The sequence below is a fragment of the Neophocaena asiaeorientalis genome, unplaced genomic scaffold, assembly GCF_003031525.2.
Source record: "Neophocaena asiaeorientalis asiaeorientalis breed wild unplaced genomic scaffold, Neophocaena_asiaeorientalis_V1.1 scaffold830, whole genome shotgun sequence".
Taxonomy (NCBI): Eukaryota; Metazoa; Chordata; class Mammalia; order Artiodactyla; family Phocoenidae; genus Neophocaena; species Neophocaena asiaeorientalis.
The window spans coordinates 487,285-510,360 of record NW_020172177.1 but is presented as its reverse complement, the minus strand read 5'-3'; the positions used below and the strand labels follow the sequence as shown (position 1 = coordinate 510,360).

The 23,076-nt window shown below is 43.0% G+C and overlaps 1 protein-coding gene and 1 pseudogene across 4 annotated transcripts; both read left to right on the top strand.

Annotated features, from left to right (window-relative positions):
- The first annotated feature begins 1,608 nt into the window (after positions 1–1,608).
- LOC112408144 (40S ribosomal protein S3a-like) lies at positions 1,609–2,391 on the top strand (annotated as a pseudogene).
- Positions 2,392–4,415: 2,024 nt separating this feature from the next.
- On the top strand, positions 4,416–19,590 carry SLAMF7 (SLAM family member 7). Of its 4 annotated transcripts, none has more exons than XM_024757628.1 (7): positions 4,416–4,498; positions 12,100–12,432; positions 13,742–14,014; positions 14,232–14,348; positions 15,276–15,379; positions 17,215–17,277; positions 18,108–19,590. In XM_024757628.1, the coding sequence occupies exons 1-7, from the start codon at positions 4,444–4,446 to the stop codon at positions 18,177–18,179; spliced, it is 1,017 nt and encodes a 338-aa protein (XP_024613396.1). In that variant the 5' UTR covers positions 4,416–4,443; the 3' UTR covers positions 18,180–19,590. The 4 variants fall into 4 exon arrangements, with proteins under 4 accessions (XP_024613396.1, XP_024613389.1, XP_024613413.1 ...); XM_024757621.1 differs by having other exon boundaries at positions 18,105–19,590; XM_024757645.1 differs by lacking the exon at positions 14,232–14,348.
- The last annotated feature ends 3,486 nt before the right edge of the window (positions 19,591–23,076 follow it).

The following is a 23,076-nucleotide window of genomic DNA, read 5'->3' as shown; positions in this document are numbered from 1 at the left end:
ATATGATGTTTGCTGTAGTTTTCTACAAATTTTTGCAATTATGAGTGAGTACTGAATTTTACCAGGTTTTTATTAAATCTTCTGAGATTTTACCAATTAACAAGAAGTCATTTTTAAAGATTCCACCATTATTTCCATGAGAGAAAGATAGATAGATAGATTAGAAAGGCTATAAAAACACATGATCAGACTACTCATTCCAGAGAAGATGAAGTGGGCACATTTTTCTCTACTTTTCCAAGAATCCTGGACATTATATATAAAACACAAACACAAGAAGATTCTAAAAGGTGGAGAGAAGAAGTACTGGATAGGGACCTCAAGATCCAAGGAATGACATAGTGGTTAGCTCCCTGGGTTTCCTTTTTGTCGTGTATATACCTTGGGCTGTGTGTTAAACAAGTCTGTAACCCAGAAATGCCAATCCCAAGAGAACTCTTCTCTCTCTTGGCAAAGGATGAGAAAAGAGATGGCCTAGCAAGATAGAAGCCTTTAGGCAATAATCACCTTATTCTGGCCAAATGCCATTGGAAAAATGTGGGACCCCACACCATCAGCAAGGCCAAGAGGAAGGCCTAGACCTCCATCTCTCTTGGCAGTAAGGAGGAATCCCTCCTCTTCCCAACTGAGGTGACATCAGAAGAGGCTGAGTGGGAAGACTGAACTTCCACTCCCACCCTGAAGTAATGAGGCACTACTTCCCTCTCTTGCTTGGGGTGTTATTGAGCAAGGACAAGGGAAAATTTGGATTTTCACAACCACCCAGTGGTAATAACATCACCTACCCCACCACCACAGTGTCAAAAATCACTCATCATAACAAAAACCAGGAAAATATCAACTTGAATGAAGAAAAGGCAATCAATAGGCACCAAAACCAAGATGACAGATGTTGGAATTATCTGACAAGGATTTTAAAGCAGCCATCATAAAAATGCTTCAACAAGTAACTATAAAACCCTGGAAATGAAAAAAAAGACAAAACCACTAGAAAGTCTCAGCAAAAGAACAGAATATATGAAGAAGAAACAAAGGGAAGTTTTAGAAGTGAATAATGCAGTAAATGAAATTTAAAAGTCACTTGATGGGCTTAATAGCAAAACAGAGATTATAAAGGAAAGAATCAGTGTACTTGAAGATAGAAAATGCCCAACCTGAACAACAGAAAGAAAATAGACTGAAAAAAATTAACAGAGACTCAGAGCTCTATGGGGGCAATAATAGAAGATCTAACATTCTTGTTATCAAAGTCTCAGAATGAGAGGAGAAAAAATAAGAATGCTGGGCTAAAAAAAGAAAAAGTATTCAAAAAGTATTGAAATTTCTCCAAACTTGGCAAAAAGCACAAATCTACAGATTCAAGAAACTGAATGAACCCCAAAGAAACTCAAAGAAATACATACCAAGACACATAGTCAACCAGCTGAAAACTAACAAAAAAGAAAAAAAAAATCTTCATAACAGAGAGAAACAACACATTAACTACAGGGGAAAACAATTTAAATGACTGCTGATTTCTCATCAGAAACCAATGCGGGCAAGAAGAGTAGCATAACATTTTTCAAGTGCTGAAAGAGAAGAACTGTCAATCTAGAATTCTATACCCAGAGTCGGCAAGATCAAGTGCCTTACAAAAGGTGGTAAAAAGGGAGCCAAGAAGAAAGTGGTTAACCCATTTTCTAAGAAAGATTGGTATGATGTGAAAGCACCAGCTATGTTCAATGTAAGAAATATTGGGAAAACACTAGTCACGAGAACTCAAGGAACCAAAATCTCATCTGATGGCCTCAAGGGTCATATTTTTGAAGTGAGCCTTGTTGATCTGCAGAATGGTGAAGTTGCATTTAGAAAATACATGTTAATTACTGAGGATGTTCAGGGCAAAAACTGCCTGACTAATTTCCATGGCATGGATCTTACCCATGATAAAATGTGCTCCATGGTCAAAAAATGTCAGACTATGATTGAAGCTCACACTGATGTCAAGACTACCTATGGTTATCTGCTTTGTGTATTCTGTACGGGTTTTACTAAAAAACGCAACAATCAGATTCGGAAGACCTCTTATGCCCAACGCCAGCAGGTCCTCCAGATCCGCAAGAAGATGATGAAAATCATGACCCAAGAGGTGTAGACAAATGACTTGAAACAGGGTAAATAAATTCATTCCAGGCAGCATTGGGAAAGACAGAAAAGGTCTTCCAATCTATTTATCCACTCCATGATGCCTTTGTTAGAAAAGTAAAAATGCTGAAGAAGCCCAAGTTTGAATTGGGAAAACTCATGGAGCTACATAGTGAAGGTAGTAGTTCTGGAAAAGCTACTGGGGATGCAGCAGGTGCTAAAGTTGAATGAACTGATGGATATGAGCCACCAGTCCAATCTGTTTAAAAATCAGACTTCTAATGGTGACAGATAAAAGATCTTATTTGTGAAAAAAATAGAATTCTATGCCCAGGAAATGAAGGTGAAATCAAGACATCCTCACTGTGAAGGAAAACTAAAAGTATTTGTCACCATCAGACCTACCCTAAACGAATGGCTAAAAGAATATCTTGAAACAGAAAGAAAAAAGAAGGAAACTTGGAACATCAGGAATAAAGAAAGAGCAATGGAAAGAGTAAAAATATGGGTTAAATATCATGGACTATCCTTCTCCTCATTTCTTTCTTTTTATTGGCTGCACCAGGTGGCTTGCAGGATTTTAGTTCCCCCACCAGGGATTTAACCCAGGCCCTGGAAGTGAAAGTACTGAGTCCTAATCACTGGACTGCCAGGGAATTCCCTATCTTTCTCCTCTTGAGTTTTCTAAATTATATTTGACAATTGAAGCAAAAATTATAACATTACCTGATATGGTTCTCAATATGCGGAGAAGATATAGTTAAGATAAGTTATTAAGGAGCGATGGTAAAGGAATCTTGTAAGGGTAATGTTTCTACATGCTAGTTGAACTGGTAAAAAGCCAACATCAGTAAACCATAAGTTACGTATGTTTAATGTAATGCCTTGAGCAGCCATTTAAAAATCTATTCAAAGAGATATACTCAAGATATACTATAGTAAATCAAAATGGAATTATTAAAAAAATATTCAAATAACCTACAGAATGGCCAGGAAAGTAAAACAGAGGAATAAAAAACAGAAGAAACAAGAAGAAAATAAACAATAAAATGGCAGACTTAAGTCATAATATATCAATAATTACATTATATAAATCAATGGAACAGAATAGGTAGCCCAGAATATACCCACACAAGTATAATCAACTGCTTTTTTTTTTTTTTTTTGGCAGTGTTGTTCAATGGAACAGAATAGGTAGCCCAGAATATACCCACACAAGTATAATCAACTTGTTTTTTTTTTTTTTTTTGGCAGTGTTGGGTCGTCGTTTCTGTGCGAGGGCTTTCTCTAGTTGCGGCGAGCGGGATCCACTCTTCATCGCGGTGCGCGGTGCGCGGGCCTTTCACTGTCTCGGCCTCTCTTGTTGCGGAGCACAGGCTCCAGACGCGCAGGCTCAGTAGTTGTGGCTCACGGGCCCAGTTGCTCCGCGGCATGTGGGATCTTCCCAGACCAGGGCTCGAACCCGTGTTCCCTGCATTGGCTGGCAGGTTCTCAACCACGAGCGCCACCAGGGAAGCCCTAATCAACTGCTTTTTGACAGAGGTATAAAAGCAATTCAAAATAGACAACTAGTGAAAACATACTGTATAGCACAGGGAATTTTACTTAATGCACTGTGGTAACCTAAATGGGAAGGAAATCCAAAAAAGAGGGAATATATGTATATGTATAGCTAATTCATTTTGCTGTACAGTAGGAACTAACACAACATTGTAAAGCAACTATACTCCAATAAAAATTAATTTTAAAATAAAAAGCAATTCAATATAGAAAGGACAGTCTTTTCAACAAACGGTGCTGGAACAATTGGACAACCATATATTACGGATATAAGCCTCTTGTGGAATAAATGTATTACAAATATGTTCTCCCACTACGTGGCTTGCCTTTTTACTATTATAATGGTTACTTTTGATTAAAAGAACTTCTTAATTTTGCTGTACTATACTCTAAGCCTTCATTTTCTCATCTGTAAACTAGGCATTATGGTAGTATTTCACTCACAGGGTTGTTATGAGGAATAAATAAAAGAATGCAGGTACTCCTGGTACTTAGCAAAGCTCAAAAGATTTTATTATTATCCCCAGTGCCACCCTTTTTTCTCTGTATAACCTTTTATTTCCTTCCAGGTTCTCTATTATGAATCTCTGAAAGGTCACATGTGTAACAGAAAATGCTGGCCATATGGAGAAAATTGAGATGACTCATTCTCAATCTCATGACCCCACCTACTTAAAATCCCAGCAGGGGAAAAGATATAAGAGGGTGACTACAAAAGGGAAGTGGGTTCATTTTAGTGACTGACATCCAAAGAGCAATATGCTTTCTTCCACGGCATGCTTCACCTTCATCTTTCTCCTCTGCCAGCTCACAGGTGAGTCCAGCAAGATCTTCCTGTTTTCTGGACTGCCTACCCCATCCTGCTTGTAGCTCCAGGCTTCTGGCTCCACTCTGGGCCTCTGGCTCAACTTAGGAGGCTCTGCTCCCTCATCTAATATTGCTTTTTAAAAAAAAAAAAAAAATCTTTATTCGAGTATAATTGCTTTACAATGGTATGTTAGTTTCTATTTTATTAACAAAGTGAATCAGTTATACATATACATATGTTCCCATATCTCTTCCCTCTTGCGTCTCCCTCCCTCCCACCCTCCATATCCCACCCCTCTAGGTTGTCACAAAGCACTGAGAGGATCTCCCTGTGCTATGCGGCTGCTTCCCTCTAGCTATCTATTTTACGTTTGGTAGTGTATATATGTCCATGCCACTCTCTCACTTTGTCACAGCTTACCCTTCCCCCTCCCCATATCCTCAAGCCCATTCTCTAGTAGGTCTGTGTCTTTATTCCCGTCTTACCTATAGGTTCTTCATGACCTTTTTTTTCTATTTTCTCCCATTCTGAGGGTTGTATTTTGATCTTGTTTATGGTTTCCTTTGCTGTGCAAAAGCTTTTACATCCTGTGGTCTCTGACTCACAGAGGGTAGGAAGAGACTGGAGGGAGAGGAGAAGGAATGACTTTGGGCATTGACTGCCCTTCTGACTGTCCCAGGGAACAAAGGGCTGAAAGAAGTGGTGTTGGGTATCAGAAAAACCTGTGTCCTTATCTGGATTCTGCCATGAAATAGATGAAGAATGTCATCTTCCTCGGACCTCAGCCTTCCTTCATTTTGAGGGTAATTTTAAGAACAAAATGAGATGGTACAGGTGTATATTTATTTACTTAGAAATATATATTTTAAATATTTTAATTCAAATATATTTATAACATTTATACATATACTTCTATGTTTTATATTTATGTAAATATAAATATGTATTATTTAGAAAAATATTTTAAATTATTATGCATTTAACAATCATACTGATGGCAGAGAACATTTGAATTTTCTCTCTTAACCCAAGTAACCCAATCAGTCTCTACTTAGAAAACCAACTCATAGGTAGGCATTTTATATTTAATGCCATGAAGGACTGAGGACTTTTCTATGCCTGTCACAGGTATTCTAGATTTTCAAGATGTTACTATCTTCAGGGCTCTCAGGAAGGACCAGGAACCCCATAAGTTAGGAATATCTCTCTGGTCATCAAACTCATGGAGAACCACCATGAGGTCTCCCTCTGAGGATTTAGTGTGGCTGGTTCATTTATGTGTGCCCCAGGCCTGCCAGAAGAGAACTGCCCAAGCCCATGTAGTAAGTCAGGCCTCACTATCCTCTCCTCCCCGCCACCTGGTGTCTTGAACTGTTCAGCATCAACAGACTCTCACCCTCTGTGAGTTCGTTAAAAGTTTGCATTTTTAGGAAGCACCTGGTCCTGGAACTGACCCTTACTTTAAAAATCACTCCTTGAACGGAAATGGTGATCAGAAGGGGAACTTGGGGATGGTGAAATGGGGGAGGACATGGCAGGACTTTTCAAAACCCAGGTGCCCACCTGAAACATGACCTGGGGCAGCAGGGTGCAAGTTGCAAGTGTGCGCCCTGCTCCAGGAGGCTGTGGCAGCCTGCGTGCTATACCTTCCGTGATTCAAAGAATAATCTGAGATTGTCATAGAGCCTCCAGTGGGCAGGACTGTGAAAGCAGTGCTGGCCCTGGAGAAGAACTCCTGGGCTTGACTTAGTAGCTATATTATTGTGGATAAGTTTCTTAGCCTCTGAACCTCGGTCTTTACAAGTATGTAAGAGAAAATGAAACTTAACTTGCAAATTATTGTCATGTTTTAAATAAGATATCAAATGCAAAACAATATAATAATAATCACCATTTATTAAGCTCCTATTACATCCAAGGCATTTTTCATACAATCTCCTCACAAAGCTACAAGATAGATATTATTATCCCCAAAACTTAGGCTCTGAGAGGTCAAGTGTCTTAGGCAAGATTACACAGCTATTAGGAGGTAGAACAGAAACTGAGTTTCCAAACCTAGTGCTCATTTCATCACACCAAACTAATGGCCTAATATTGTACCCTCAGAAATAGTGCTCAATGAATGTGTATTTGAGATGAATCTGCCCCAGAGATTCCTTCCCTCTCCAGGTACATGAGGCCAAGGTAGGCAGTGGAAATGCCCAAGAAGAGTAGGGAACTCCATTTCCAGGATGTGAATGCACCAAACAAAAGTCACCCTGGCCAAATTCAGAGGGACCAAGGAACAACTCTTGCAGCCTCAGTATTCTCATCTGGAAAATGGGCACAGTTTTATGATGATTATAGGATACAGTAGGGTTGAGGAGACAGTTTATAAAAGGAAATCAGAAAAAGTGGGTGAGGAGGTATTGGGGAGGTGTTGAAAAAGACCAGAAGAGACAAACAAGAGGAACGTTTCGGAGATGAGTGAGGGGCAGAACAGTAGGGAACTTGAATATGAATGTTGCAGGTTAGAACTGGAGTGTTGGCAAAGGTGGCTGGTGAATTGGGAGGCTTGTCAGCCTCTGTTCCATGTACATCTTACATGGTACTGATTGTAAATGCCCTTTCCAAGTACATTAATTAAGGGGAAGTTGGGTAAAGAGCAGTAGTTTCCAAAGTCGTTTTTTTCTTTTTTAAGCAGTGGTTTCCTTTTATAAAAAGAAAACTTACACAGAAACAAACAACTCTGATGCATAGAATTGAAGCCTCCCTGATGGAGGGGGGTAGTTCCATAGCCTCCACCCCATCCCCTACCCCCTTGACCTCCATCTAAGCTCCCAAGAAATACACTGAGGCACTGCCACAGACCTCAAAGGTAGCGGGGGCACAGCTTGGGAAACCCTGCCTTAGGAGTCCTTGTTACTAATCCTGGCCTTCTACTCACTTGGCACACATCACTATAACCTTCAGAGCACCAGACTCTTCATCTATAAAATGGGATTGGACTAAGTAGTCCCTAAAATTCCTCCTAGCTTTGAGATGCTCTGATCCTTGGTTTCCATGGTGAGGGTGGCATGACACGGTGGTGCATTCTGATAGAGGTACCCAGTACTGGAAGAGGTGCTCGGAGACCGGGCTGGCAAGCAGGAGGTGGGCTTTACACACTCCGCTATGCCGAGGTCTTCCTCCTAGGTCACCATTCCTTGATTCTGGCTGTACTGATGGTGCCCCTTCCTCCTAATTTGGCTCCTTCCCTCCACTCAACACATGAGCCTTGGGGGAACAGGTTAAGGGGAGGAGGTGACAGCCAAAAGGAAAGGCAGGTGGCAAAAGGGAGGAGCTGTTGTCCGTTCTTGTTATGAAAAGCATCTTAGGGCTGAATCTTCTGGTGCCAAAAATACCTGAGACTTGGCCAGGGCAGAAAGCAGAGGGTTTCCTGCCCCAGCTTCCTCAACCTCCAAAAGTAGGTTGGTGGGGATGCTTGCTGTAGGAATTATCTCCCTGCGTGGTGATTGGACTTACTCTTTTGCTGTGAATTAGCCAGTGACTGATGTATAGGCGTTAGTGTCCAGACCACCTTCTAAGAAGCTTACCTTACTGAGAAACCATCCAAAGAAGTTTTGGGAAATCTCACTTTTAGCCTTTCTTGCAGAAATGAGACCAAAAAGTGGGAAGCTTTCTCAAAGCCTGTCTCATAACACTACTGCCTGTTGTTTCCTCTTGCCTCCCACCATGTCTCAGACTGCTCTGTACTTCTCAAAGTGTTTTCACATCTGTATTCACCCTTCATCCTTCCCTAAATCTTGGTGAATAAAGATTATTCTTTTCCTCCTATGAGAGATAAGAACACTGAAATTCAAATTTACGTTTAGGATGTAAACTGGGGATAAGCTGAAATTCAAAGTGGTAGTGGGAGGTAGCAGTGGAAAGAATGCAGGCCTCTAGAGGAGATGGGGAAACGAACTAGCTTCTCATGTCACTTCTGCCACTTTCCAGTTTGGGGCCTTGGGAAAGTCACTCAGCATCTTGGACCCCCAATGTCTTCATCTATAAAGTGCAGCTTAACCTTTATCACGTAGAGTTGACTTGAGGATCAAGAACGGGAATACCCATTAAACCAAGTATTCATTGCTGGAGTTATTATTATGGTGGAACCAGAATGGAACCCAGGTCTCCTGACCCCCATTTAGGCCAGACCTCTAACTTTTTTACACTGCTGCATGTTGCCTGTGAGAAGAGACCATCTCCACATGTCCCTGGATGGGACTCCAGACCCCATCACCAGGTGATCTGGAACCTAATGCCTGTAGATCAGTGATCCGCTAACTCACAGCAAAATGGTATGTCCAGTCACCACCCATGGGAATAGCTCCTCATGGGAAATTTCAAGTAGAAAATGAAGTGACATTCATGGTGGAATTTCAGGGGGTAGGTGTGAGAAAGTGTTGAAGACTTCCTCAGGGAAGGGCTTTGAACTAGGATTTACGGGTCTTAAATAAGACTTAGATGGACAGAGAAAAGGATAAAGCACCAATAAAAGCATGAGTTAGGACGTAAACTGGGGATAAGCTGAGGAAGGAGCCCTGGCTGCTTGTCTGGTGGTAGTAAGTGGGTGGCAGTCCAAGGCTTCATATCTTCCCACAGCATCAACTATTGCTGGCCTAGGAACAAAAGCCCTGTTACAATCTCAGATTGTATCTCAGATACAATCAGATACAATCAACCTGGGACATGTGATACCCCTGAACTAATTACTATGCAGAGGAAGGCTACCACTTGAGTTGAGTTACCCAAACCATATGGCTGCTACAAAATGAGGAAGGACTGAAATGAATGCAGAGGAGGCAAGTTACAACATTCACCACGTTGATCCAGGTGGGAGGGTAGATGAGTCTCATGGGGCCCAATCCTCCCTGGCATTGTAGATAGGTGTTAGTAGCTACTCATTCTCTAGGGCCTTCTGATCACACAGGTCATGTTACATCCCCCACCCCCATCGTGTGTTCCCTAAGTACTGTCATTTCCCCTTTCACAGCACATGTTGTTACTCATTTAATGACTCTCTCCCAATTCCATGAGTGCAAGGATCATGACTATCTTGCTCCCCAGTTATACCCTCAGCTCCTAAACAGTGCCAACAAATTTTAGTTAAAGGAAGGAATGACTGAATGAGCAGAGCATGACTTACCTAGACATGGTAAAACCCTATAGGGTCACACATCACAGGTGGAGAAGCCATCAGAGAAAGGGGAGCTTCAGTTCAGTCTTAGAAGCTGAGAAGAGAAGTGTCTTGTTTCTGGACCCCCTTTCACAGTCAACTGGGAAGAGGAAACAAAACTGGTTAGGACTTAACCAACCCAGGCCCCTAACGTCTGAGCTCACATTTAGGGAAAGGCATGGAACTACTTTCTTCTTTTACGACTCTTCTCCTCACCCTGAAGATATAATAAAGATAGACCAATATCTTCCACCTAGGTTCATGTTGGCAATTTGCACTGTATTGTCCTCCAATTTCATTCTAACAAGGAACAATGAATTTGGAGATATTTTCTTATATCTCCACACAATTAACATTTCTTAAAATGTACCCTAGGAAGATAGCACCATGTATATAAAGATGTAAAAAGAACAATTAATTATTCATGGCTTAAGTGCATGCACACATGCTAAAACACTAAAACCACATCCTTTCAATTTTGTCACCTCCTTGACATATACATGTCCCCCAAACCTCACATGAAAATTAAAATACTCAAAGGTGCCCTCATCCAAGAATTGAACCTACTTGGGTGCAAGTGATATCCAATCTTTATTTGACTGCAAAATATTCACCCCTTCCATCTCATGGTTGAAGTAAGAGAATGAATACATTAATTGATAAATCAAAAATTCAAATAAAACTGGTTTTGTCTATAACATTTACTGGAAATATTTTGACACCCCACGAGATGATCAAAGAGAGAGTAATGAAAAACCATCCTCCCTTAGTATTAGAGTAGCAGGGAGGGTAGCTTTTTGGAAAATCAGCTTACTTAACAGGATGATTTGATAAAGGCTTGATTGATCCAAAGTATATATGCATATATATAACTTATAGGGGAAAACTGTTTGAAAACAGGAATCAGCTCCTAAAAGACATTTACTCAGGAAGAGAAACAAGTACTTGTAGAGATAAATTTAGCAAAAAATTTGGTCAAGATCCAAGACCTGTTATCAAGGGGCTAGGTCAACATTTGGTAGCACCAGATTCCCTTATTCTGGGGGCACTGGTAGAGCAGCTTGTACTTAAAGGAAGGTCACCAAAGGACTTGAATGGTAAATCGGGATTCCATGAGACCCCAGGGCTTCAGAGTTGACACCTGAGCCCTTGAGGGAACTGAAGAAGGGGACTAATGGAAAGGGCTGGAGCTGGTACAAATGCCAAGGGACCTTCAAACTGAGCCATAGTGGAAAGAGTCCAGACTCCAGGGCTGGAGTGACATTGGGTTAAATCCTCAAATTATCACCTGCTAGCTTTGTGCCCTTGGAAAAGTTACTTACTTTTTTTGAATCTCAGGTTTGTTTTTGTTTTTTTAATCAAATTCAGTTAACAAACTTTTGTTGTAAAGGGCCAAATAGTAAAATTTTAAGCTTTGCAGACAGTATGATCTCTGTCACAACTATCCAACTCAGGCTTTGTAGTGGAAAAGCAACCATAGACAATGTGCAAAGGAAAGAACATGGCTGTGTTCCAATAAAACTTTATTTTCAAAAACAGGGGGCAGGCCAGGTTTGGCCCATGGGCTATTTATTAGGTTGCTGCTCAGCTGACCACTTCTGGAAGCTTTTTCAGCAGCCATTCTTAACTGTTTTTCACCTGGAGCCACAAAATCAGTGATGGTTGTTTGCAAGTCATACTTTCTGAGGTGAATTAAGATTGCACTGGAACAGAAATTTGGGAGGCAGGGAGCAGTAAATCCCTACTACAATTCCTGATAGGTCAGGTTAAACATCACAAGGTAGCCTGGGCATATTCCAGAGCTCCCAGTCACTCACCCTTTTCCTTTCCACTCAAGGAAGGATATTGGAATTCAAGTGGATGAGAACCTCATTTGGGGATGAGCTTGAATTCACTCCCATCCACCATAAAATAGAAAGATAAATCATCCTCAAACTTCTAAGCTATCACTATCTTTAAAGACTTACAGCTTGCCTCCCAGTGCCCTGGTTTGTGCTTAAGAACCTCTGTCCCAGGTCAGATAGACTGTTACCTTCCTCATCTGCAACAAAATCAGCTCTCCCAGGAGCAATCTGGGAGTCCTAAATGGAGCTTGGACAGTAACCTCCCCACTTATCACCCCACAGGAACTTGTCAAGGATGCAGCCGACCTCATGGTCTACCTCAGAGCTTGGTCTTTTCAGCCAGAGATCTCTGGGAATGGGGTGGGTTTGCCTGTAGTCACCCCTTTCAGGCAGAGAGTTCTGACCTCAGTGCCTTTGTGTGATTGAGGTTCCAAAGGGTTTACCAGGACTGGTTGGGTTAGACTGAGAGGGTTTCTTGGGACCTTTCCAGGACCCAAAGGGAGTGAGTAATTGGTGGCAAGGTCAGGAACTCAGGTTTATTTTATGGTTCTCTGTTTCTGCAGGGCCAGCAGCCTCTGCAGTACTGAAGAAGCTAGTTGGTGCCCTTGGTGGGTCTGTGAATTTCCCACTGAATCTCTCAGTAGATCCAATTGACAGCATTATCTGGGTCTTCAACACAACCACTCTCGTCACCATACAGCCAAAGTTGGCAGACAAAAAAGCCCTTATCATAGTGACCCGACATCGTAACAAGGAAAGGGTGAATTTCCCACATGAAGGCTACTCCCTGAAGCTCAGCAAACTGAAGAAGAATGACTCAGGTGTCTACCGTGTGGAGATACACAGCTCAAGCCTCCAGGATCCCCTAACCCAGGAGTATGAGCTGCGTGTCTATGGTGAGCAGAACCAGTTCCAAAGGTGGATGACTGCCTTCTTAAAATGGTGAACTCCCTGATATTGGAGCTGTTCAGACAACGACTGGATAAACCCTTGGCAGTAAAGTGGAAGAGGGAACTCATGCATGGATGAAGTAGATATAGCCAACCCTTGAAGTCCCCTCTTAGATATTCAGTAAGAAAGATTGTGGCGCAGCAGATAGGCTTTATGAGAAGTGACAATCACACAGGTCAAACGTTGGCTTCTCTACTTACTAGTTACATGGCCTTAGACAAGTTACTTGATCTCTTTGAAACTTAGTTTCCATATCTGTAATGGGGAGTAAAGTGCTACCTATCTTAGAAAGATTATCAGGTATAACTATCGTCACACCTCTTCCCGTGAAGATTCTAACCAAATGAGAAATAGACACAAGAATCAGAAAGGAAGATAAAAATATCAGCTGTATTTTTTCTGGTAAAGCTGGATAATAAAAATACTTTCCCCCAAGTCTAGACTTTGGTGCCTATTCAGGGAAAATGAACTTATGAAACAATTACTCAACCAGCTAAAAGAATAGCTGCCTTTCTCACTGAGCTGCAATATCAGGGACACCAGGAGATGGGCCTGCAGGTTTGCATGTAGGAGGTAGACCATGCACCTTGATCCAGGTGTGTCCTCCATATAGATATAGTTGAAAAGAATGGGAGACATGCATTCTGCAGGCAAACTAGCAGGGGTGGGGGGAGGGGGGAGGGCAAACCACATTTAAACAGCAATCATAACAGCCCAAACATGTAAATAGAGAAATGTAGATGAGGGATGTCAGACTCACCATCTCAGCAACGAAACAATTGCTCATCCTCTGAAAGAGTGAGCACAAGGTAGAGAGGGGAACCAGAAGTGTTGCTCCAATACCTTTGTTCTCTCCTAGAGAGTAAAGTGAGTCTCTTCAAGGAAGCCTGAGGACAGGGGAATAGGGAGCCTCCAAAAAAGTTAAAACTAATGAACATCTAAAATGCTTTGAACGCAGTGCCTACCATATGCTTACCATAGTGCTTACCACAGTGCTTACCATAAATGGCAGCTCATTCTTGTTGCATTGTAATTATTTCTATTACTACTGTTGTTGTTTTATGGCTGTGGGCAATCTGACCTAGATAGTTCTCTTCCCCAGATAAGAATGAGAATTCTGCTCTGAATTGCTACTTCCTCTCCACTCTGTAGCACACCAGGGAGATTCAGGTCCAAGGTTTACAAGAATAATGCAGAAAAAATGAGGGCTATGGGCATAGTTTCCACACTTGGTTGTCTATTTCTCTTTTACAGAGCACCTGTCAAAGCCCAAAGTCATCATAGGTCTGCAGAACAATAAGAATGGCACATGTGTAACCAATCTGACATGTTCCATGGAACAGGGAGGAGAGGATGTAACTTACAGCTGGAAGTCCCTGGGACAGGCAACCAATGAGTCCCATAGTGGCTCCACCCTCCCCATATCCTGGAGGCAGGAGAAAAGGGATATGACCTTCATTTGCATGGCCAGAAACCCCATCAGCAGCAACTCCTCAAACCCCATCTTTGCCTGGAAGCTCTGTGAAGGTGACTGTCTCTCCTCTTTCTCTAGGAGCCCCTGGTCTTAGGACCTATATCTTCTTCAGCTCCTGGTCCCCCATGGGAACAAGCCCTTTGTGAAAACTGGAAGCCCTGGGGAAGTCATCAGACTGGGAGGAAGGCTGCAATTGCTCCAAAAGTTGGGTCATTTTCCCTAGCTGACTCTTCTCCCTGCCCTGTGCCTCCACCCATTCTCTCTTTAAAGGTGCTGCTGGTGGCCTGGCTACCACTGTGATCCTCAAACTCCTGTTGTCACTCACCCTGCTCTGTTTCATTGCACTGGTGCTAATTATTTTGATCATACGAAGAGAAAGAAGAAAAGGTAGAGCATGAACTATTTTTGTCTTCACCCTCAATCATGCATTTTCTCCTTCACTCATTCAACAGTATGTTGGACTGTGTGCCAAGCTTGGTGTTAGGCACTAAGGATGCAGAAATGAAGAAGCCATCATCTCTGTCCTAAAGGACAGCACCAGCCATCTGTACTCCTTAATTCTGGAGTGGAGAGAATACCTGAGCCCTTAACTTCTCTCCTAAGACAAAGGTTCTCCTAGTTCCTTCTCCAGTGCCTGCCCTTCTCCTTCCCCTCAGAGGGACTTACTAGTGTATCCCTCCTGCTGACACAGGTCACACACTGTTGACTCTGCTCCCCTGACTGGGAGGCCATGGCCTTCAACTCTGAGGTCCACAAACCAGCACCGTCCGTTCAGCCCATCCCTGTCAGAGCCCCCAATCCATCCCAGTTCTCTCCATTGGATCAACTCCAGAGACTTCTCTCTACTCCCCACCTCAGTCTAGATACATTACTCCTGGAGAAGCCTTTCTCTGTCTTTCTCCAGGCTGTACCTCATGCTCTGTGTCCCTAAACCCTGCTGATTTGTCTTCTCGGGTTCCCACTGATACTGTCCACTCAGGGTATTGGGGAGGGACCTAAGCGTTGGTTGGGTATGAACTGCAAACTTTGAGATATTCTCTCCCTCCTGTAAACACTGTAAAAGCATTTCTGATCTCCTCTGCTTCCTCTTTTGGCTGCCTTTGTCCAGAAATTGGGAAGTGAAGTGATGAGGGTGACCAGTTCATCTTGGGGTTCCTGGGTTTAGCACTGAAAGTCTCATGTCCTGGAAAACCCTTCAGTTACAGGGAAATCAGGATGGTTGGTCACCCTAAGTCGGTCATCCAGATGGTGGGCCAATGGGGGTGGCCAGGGGAAGGAGGAGCCAGCTCTGATTCTCTCCCAACTTGGTTTCAGAGTCCATTGAAGAGAAGAAGGGACTGAACCTTCATCCAGAAACTCTTAACTACTCCCCCACTTTTGGAGAGACCTCGGAGTATGACACAATCTCTTACTTAAATGTGAGTTCTTTCCCGTCTTTCCTGGGGCCTGATTCTCCTCTCTGAGGCCCTCCTTGTTTTACTTGAGATTTTTCCATGGATTTGGGCAACATGGGAAATGAAAATGTATAACCCTTTAAACCCAATGTACCTGTGTCTCCCCCAAGTCTTCATGGATTCTCTCTTGTGCAGGAACTGGTGGCCCCTGGGGCATCTGGCTCTGACCTAGCCAGTAACGCTCACACTGTGATCTACGGAATCACTCCTTCCCCTCCACTGTTCAAAATGGCCACTCAACAGACCCAATTCCTTTTGCATAGGATGGCGGGTAGAGAAATGTGACTTTGATATGATGTTTGAGTTATGGTATCAGAAAACTGGCTTTAGAGATGCCATTTCCTCTGAGGCAACTCAAGGAAGCATCAGGAGGGGGCTCAGAGGGTCCATGGTGGCTCTGGGCCCTCACTCAAGGCTTCCCAAGTGCGGGTCGCCAAGCTGCAGTGAACAAACACAAGGTTAATTCAAAGAAAACTCTTTGAAAAGAAAATCCCAAGACTAAGGTTTAAAGAAATGCAAATAACAAGAGACAATTTGTAGACAAGAACTAGGTAGACAGCTTCAAAAGGTCCACTGGCAAAAATCATTGCAGCCGAGGCTAGGCTTGCTCCTTAGGGTTCATAGTGCCCTTTCCACGTTGGCCCACTTAATGAAGAAATAAAAGCACTTTGGAGCTTCAAAAATCTTAGTTTTACTCCAGCCTTCAGTGTCTCCTGATCAGGATGCATCTTCTTACACTTATCCACAACTTTTCCAAGAGGAGATATTATGTTTCCTCTTCGAAGTTGTTGGTGTCCTGAGAGCTCCTTCCTTCCTCACAGGGGTGACCTCTTTGTGCTTCACTCAGCCCGGCTTCTGTCAAACTCGATCACTTTGTCACCATCCTCCCTCTTCCCCTGCTCAAGACACATTCCCTGGAGACCACAAGACTGTCCTAGATGTTCAGGAATAAACTTCACTGACCCAGGATATTTTTCTCCAGCCTGGAAGGAGCTTTTGTTATTGCTGTCATTGTTTTGTTTTGTTTTGTCCCTTTAGTCATCGTTTCTGATTTGCCCCATAAGCTCTTTTGACTGATGGAAAAGTTTATTTCCAACATTGACAATATGATTTCAAATTATCCTTTAATCACCTTAGGAGGCTCATAGCTCATGGGACTTATATATCTTATATATTTATTAAGTAATTTTTTATTAAGTAATTTAAACGAGATACAGTTTAAACAAGATACAGTTTTAAAATAATGCAATTTCTTCTTTTTTAAATTTTATTTATTTTTGGCTGCATTGGGTCCTTGTTGCTGTGCACGAGCTTTCTCTAGTTGTGGTGAGCAGGGGCTACTCTTCGTTGCGGTTCACAGTCTTCTCGTTGCAGTGGCATCACTTGTTGCGGAGCACGGGTTCTAGGCACATGGGCTTCAGTAGTTGCAGCTTGCGGGATCTAGAGCACAGGCTCAGTAGTTGTGGTGCATGGGCTTAGTTGCTCCGTGGCATGTGGGATCTTCCCAGACCAGGGCTCGAACCCACGTCCCCTGCATTGGCAGATAGATTCTTAACCACTGTGCTACGAGGGAAGCCTGCAATTGCTTCTTGAAAAAAGTCATTAATAATTACAATAGCAGTCACTGACAAGAGCACTTCCCACTCCCCCATTCAGGCTCTAGAACCCTCTCTTCTCTCTCACCATCTCCTCCCACCTCTGTTTTCCCTTCTCTGGATTCTGGATGTCTCTTTGGCCTTGTCTATGTGACCCAGGGGGTTGGCGATGATTTCTTTTGTTTGTTTTTTGTTTTTTAACAGAGCACTGTACCAGAGGAAAATGCAGTGAATACACTTTATTCCACTGTGCAAATACCCCCAAAGGTAAGAAGCCTTAGAGCTGAGTTTTATCTTAGCTGTCCCATCCTTCTTCCTGTTTCAAGTTTAGCTAGAATTTCTTGGGCCCCAGAGATCTCATTTTCCCTGGTACTAAAAGGTGCACCAGGATACACATTCCCTTTGCTTAAGGTTACACAAGTATGTGGGGAATAGAAGAGAATTGTGTTTTAGGAGTGAAAATGGGGGTAATGTGGAACAAATAGAGTAGGAGAGAGGTTCCAGGCGGGATCAATAGGGAAAATCAGCAGGATCCTGACTGAGCGCCTGGGAAAAGTTCCATGGCTTAGGCTGTGCCTGGGAGAAAGGGATGGCTGGGGAGACAACTTAGGCCTGTTTCTGAGCCACTAGTAAACTGGAGGCAGGAGAGTGTTCCTCTTCTTTTCCATGGTCTAGCTATGTTACATGTGATTTGCAACTTCTCCCCAGTCAAGCTACTAACGTAGTAAGCTTTTAAAGCTTATTCCTTCACAGATCACACTTGGCAGAAGCCAGGAATGCCTTCCTGTCTCCTCTCCCAACCACATCAGAAAAATGAAGATGGGTAATGCACTTTGCCTAGTAATAGGAAAGGTTGGTTTGGATAGATCATTAGAAGAAAAGTTGAGTTCATTAAGCATTCAACAAGATAAATGTGGGTTAGGCTTGAGGAGTAGTTTTTCTAAGGTCAAAATGATTAAACAGTGGGAGAAAGCATAACAAGAGGTTTAGGTTGGGTACCCTTGGCAATGAAGAGTGTCTGGGATGGTGGGGTCTCCTGGGGGGATCCATAGTTCTGCTCCTCTTCAGTGTTCTGCATCTTTATGTCTGCCCAGCAGGTAAAGAAATCCCACTCACTGTCCACGTTGCCAGACACACCAAGGAAATTTACCCATGAGAATGTCAACTAAGCAGCCATGTGCTCCAAAGAAAATGGTCAAAAGAATCCACTGACTTAATCAAAAACATCAAGGAAGAATGAAGGACACTGACTTCCTTCCAGAATAAAGTATCCCTTAGGTTCCTACAGACTTAAGAGTTCCTAATCTGGGAATTTCCTGGTGGTCCAGTGGTTAGGACTCTGTGCTTTCACTGCTGAGGTCCGGGGTTCAATCCCTGGTTGGGGAACTAAAATCCCACAAGCAGTGTGGTGAGGCCAAAAAAAAAAAAAAAGAGAGAGAGAGAGAGTTCTTAATCCTACCCACTGCTGAGAAATCTCTTCAAATCCAGAATCCCTCCTGGAAATGTGATTGTGAATTTATCAGCTGACTCAAAGCAAGGGCTTAGAAGCATCTCTGTTGAAATGTAAATGCGGTTTCACACATTTGAATGACAGCTCCCATTCCAGCGTTTGGAGATGAGGAATATACCAAGGGTTTGGTTGCCAAGAGGGCAAGAACTTCGGAGCAGCCAGCTGATGTTCCCCGCAGAAGCAGAAGACAGCAGTCAGAAATGGATTTATTTACTGACTCATCAACGACGTGCCTGGCACTGTGCTTACTGTGATTTTCGTCAGATGTGCTCTCTGTTCTCCTGAAACTGACCCTTCATGAATTATTTCCGTGGGCAGTGGCATCAGGCCTGACCACTGATTCCCAACACCCAGGGGGTCAGGTGTGGATTCACAGGACTTGGGAGTCAAAGAACACAAGGACAGAGAAGCCAGGTAGAAGACTCAGTTTGGCTGAGTGAAAACTCAGAAGTGTGATTGACCACTGCCCCAGCTTCATTTACACTTTTGTGCTGCAAGGGAGAAACCCAGGCCTTAGGCCTATGCAGGAGCCCATCTCAGTGGTGAGCTAGGGAAAGCTGAGTTAGAGGATTGTGATTAGTGGATGTTAGGTTCCTGGACAGGTGTTTCCCATAAGTGCAGGCTGACTTAGGCTTAGATTCGTGATGTGGGCTGGACCACTGGGGCAGCTACCATTTTGTGGGTCCAAATGTATGAATTATTAGAAATGAAGTGAAGAAATGTGTGTTAAAGTTTGTGAAAGGAGAAAATATCTGCTCTGTGTGGAAAGGCCCACATGGGAGAAGAGCAAGTCCACTGGCTGACAGCCAAGCTGAGCTTCCAGCCGACAGCCAGCACCAGCTACCAGCCACGAGAGTGAAGCCATTCTGGATATTCCATCATTCTTGACACCTCAGCCAATACCACGTGAAGCAGAAGAACCAGCTAGGCAATCCAGAGAATAGTAAGAAATTTAAAAATTGTTGTTTTAAACCATGAGAGAGAGAGAGAAAGAGAGAGGAAATATCTAGAAAAAAAAAACTTCCGATAGGGCTTCCCTGGTGGTGCAGTGGTTGAGAGTCCGCCTGCCGATGCAGGGGACACGGGGTCGTGCCCCGGTCCGGGAAGATCCCACATGCCGCGGAGCGGCTGGGCCCGTGAGCCATGGCCGCTGAGCCTGCGCGTCCGGAGCCTGTGCTCCGCAACGGGAGAGGCCACAACAGTGAGAGGCCCGCGTACTGCAAAAAAAAACAAAAAAAGACTTTCAGATATAAAATGGCCAATGTAAGAGCTAATAAGCTGTCAAGAAAAAAACTAAAAGGGAGGGGACCAACAGAACAGTCTGAGGCTGATTTGAGGCGAAACAAAGGTTGTGAGTAGGAGGCAGTCCCCCAGCTCTGAGGAGCCCGGAGGAGGGCCCAGCTGGCCTCCACGTGGAGCCGTGCAGAGGTAGATGAGAAAAAATAATTTTCCTCTGCCCTTCTGGGTTCTTGGCTGGGACCCCACAATAAAAAGATTAACAGAAGAAAAACAAACACGTTTAATAACAAGTATTCCTCCTATATACATGTGAGATACCCAGGAAAACTGAATAAACCTCCCTGAAATGGCCTCTTCCATCACCATCTCCAGACAAAAGAAGACGGAGGTGCGGGCAGTTATGGGAGGTTATCAGGCAAAGCACAGTACCACGTGATTGTTACGCAGTTTTAAATCACTGCCCTCTCCGTTGATGAGTTTTTAGAGATTTAGTCACCCCCCTCCTCCTGGTACAGAGAAGGAGACACCCTTGCAAATGGAGATTTCTCTTGTAAACGTAAATGTCTCTTACAAAAGGGTAACTTCTACTCGTTTTCAGAGCTCTTCCTATGTCTGTTGTTTCTTAAAAGTAATCAGCATAAAATAATCCTTATGCCAAAGAGACATATTTTTGAGGTGACAAATTCTGCTCCCCTTCACAGATGTGTCCTTTCTGAGACACCACATCAAATAGAGTGAGATTCACATATAAATATTGTAAATGTCTGTATTTATTACTACAATTACCTTTTTAATAAAATAAACATGTCTTGAGGAAGATTTTTTTTTTCTAATTCTCACAAAGATTGGTGTGGGGTGGAATGGGGTGGAGTGTAGCTATAGCAGCACTTGGAGGGGAGGGTGATCTACATTGGAGCCAGAAGGGGAAGCTACCAACTGAGTATATGTGTGACCGGCACTGATGCCACCTCAGCTGTGACACTGTACCACATCTTCATGGCCTAGGGTGAAGCCAGTGTGGCATTCATCATGGCACAAAATTTAAGGGAGCACCAAAACACTCAGCCATCAAGGTAAATAATATTTCTGTGCAATATTTAGAAAAATCAAAATTAATGCGAAAAATCCATTACAGGTGAAGGAGTGTTTCCCTTCTTTCCCCTCTTAGTTCTTTTGGCTAGCAATTAAAATGACATAAGGCAGATTAACAGGAGAAAATCAAATTTATTACCTGCACGGTAGGAATCCATATAAGTATGAAGAATTTCAAAGACAGCAAGACAAGGTGCGATGTGTATGTATTCTGGGCTAAGGAGAAGGAGGTAGGAGTCTGAAGTTTCAATGGGAAGTAAGGTAACTCACAGGAAGATAAAAAGAGTTAATGTTTGGTAAACAAATGTTTACTGGGCCATCAAAAGATCATGGGACACAGGACTTTGACCAAACGGGCTTTGCTAGGTTCTACCACTGTCTGCCACTCCTAATACTTTATATAGTTTTCTATGGTGAGAGCATCTTCTTGGACAGGCCTCCCATCTTAAAGTCTTTTAGTCAGTAAGGGGTAAGTTCAAGGTTCTTCCTGAGACACCAAGATCTGCAGCAGAGAAAAGATTTATTCTTGAGGCAGCCAAGTGGAGAGACAGGAGAACAAATCTCAAATCCACCTCCTCAAAGGTGAGGAGCTCAGGTTATTTATGGGGTAAGAAAGCAGGGTGGTCTGAAGCATGGGGAATGTGGGAAAAGGTGAATGGAAATAAGAAAAAAAAGGTGAGATAATCATCATTCTGCACACTGCAACTAAACTACAGGCTTCTTCGTAGGATGCATATTCAGAAAACGGCTGCATGCATGTCCTCAGGGTGGAGTTTTAGACCCTCTGATGTTAAAAGGTCACCGAAAGGACACTCATGCATGCCCAGTTGGAGGGCCAGAGGTCTTAACTGGCTCAAGCTCCAACTGAACATAGCTAACTCCAAATTCCTGAAAAACAGTTAAGGCAAACATCTTATCATTTAGGCTACATGACTCTTGGAGAACATGAAAGTTTTTGTAAAAACTACTAAAGCAAGCTTGATCGGTGAAGGCAGGTTACAAGTTTAATGGATCTAACTGATGACTAACCTTGGTAATTTTCAACTCAAAATAATCTGCATACCAGAGTGGCACAGCTTGGGGTGGTCTGCTCTCTGCCCCATCACTGTGATGGACAAAAATATCAAAATTATAAATAAAGAAGTGCCATGCCAAGTCAGTTGGAGACTGAAGGAAAAGGAAAAATTAGTAATACTGATTCTGTCTTTAGTCAAAATTTTGATACTTTGTTCTCTGAGCTGCGTTGTTCTCTCTCCTTCAGCCCAAAGCCAGGTGGGTCTTTAGGCAAGAGTGTGAGTCCCCCATTATTCTAAGTGGAAAAAAATACTAATTTACAGTATTCCCTAAACTGAGATGACAACATCTCTGGGTGTTTGCCTGACTCCACTGGAGAAAATGTGTCATTGAGATTCCACTAGCATTTTGCACCCGCCTAAACCTCCCAATGACAAGTGAGTCTTCTAAGACTCCCCTCTCTCTCCACACATCCCCAGCCTACAATCCCTTGCTAGGAACCAGTTACTTTTGTGTAAATTTTATCCCATGGGTCCTCATATGACTCCTGTGGGACCAGCTTGTCTGGGGTATGTATGTCCAGTTTACAGATGTTGAAACTGAAACCAAGACAAACTAGGAAACTTGCCTGAAGTTTCACACTTCAGTATACAACCAAAGCTAGAACAAAAGCAGTGTCCTCTCCACCAGCCATTGTCTACTGCAGAGGAAGATGGGGCTCAAAGCTTGAGAGGGGTGGTCCCCCCCCTTCCCAACTGTAGGTGGAGGAAAAGACATAGCTTTTGAGACCGTCAGGACTGGGGTTGAGAGCCCTTACTAGCAGAGTAACCCTCACCAAAACTTGGGTTTCATGAGCTTCTAGTTTCTTATCTCTAAAACCCTTATAGGGCTTGCAATGTGAGGGTATGAAACAAGTGCTTGGCCTGTAGTTGGAGATTCACATATGGTACATGATGCTTAGGGAAGAAGACAGTACATAAAAAATGGTTAACTTCCCAAAAGTCAACTCAGAATAAGGTAACAGAAGCATTAAAGTGGAGGCTCAGCCGTTAAAAGAGAAGTATCTATTGTAGGGGAGAAAAACTTTCCCTTTTTTACCATCTAGGTTCGTTGGCTGGTATAATAATTAGATTGATGGAAGACAGAGTAACAGGAGAAAAACAAATTCAATTTTATACGTACAAGGGACCCATAAGAATATGAGACTCAAA

Coding starts and splice junctions, on each gene's coding strand:
- SLAMF7 (XM_024757621.1), top strand. CDS start 4,444: ATGCTTTCTTCCACGGCATGCTTCACCTTCATCTTTCTCCTCTGCCAG. Junction 4,499..12,099: donor TCTCCTCTGCCAGCTCACAG/GTGAGTCCAGCA, acceptor CTGTTTCTGCAG/GGCCAGCAGCCTCTGCAGTA. Junction 17,278..18,104: donor CTGTGCAAATACCCCCAAAG/GTAAGAAGCCTT, acceptor ATGTCTGCCCAG/CAGGTAAAGAAATCCCACTC.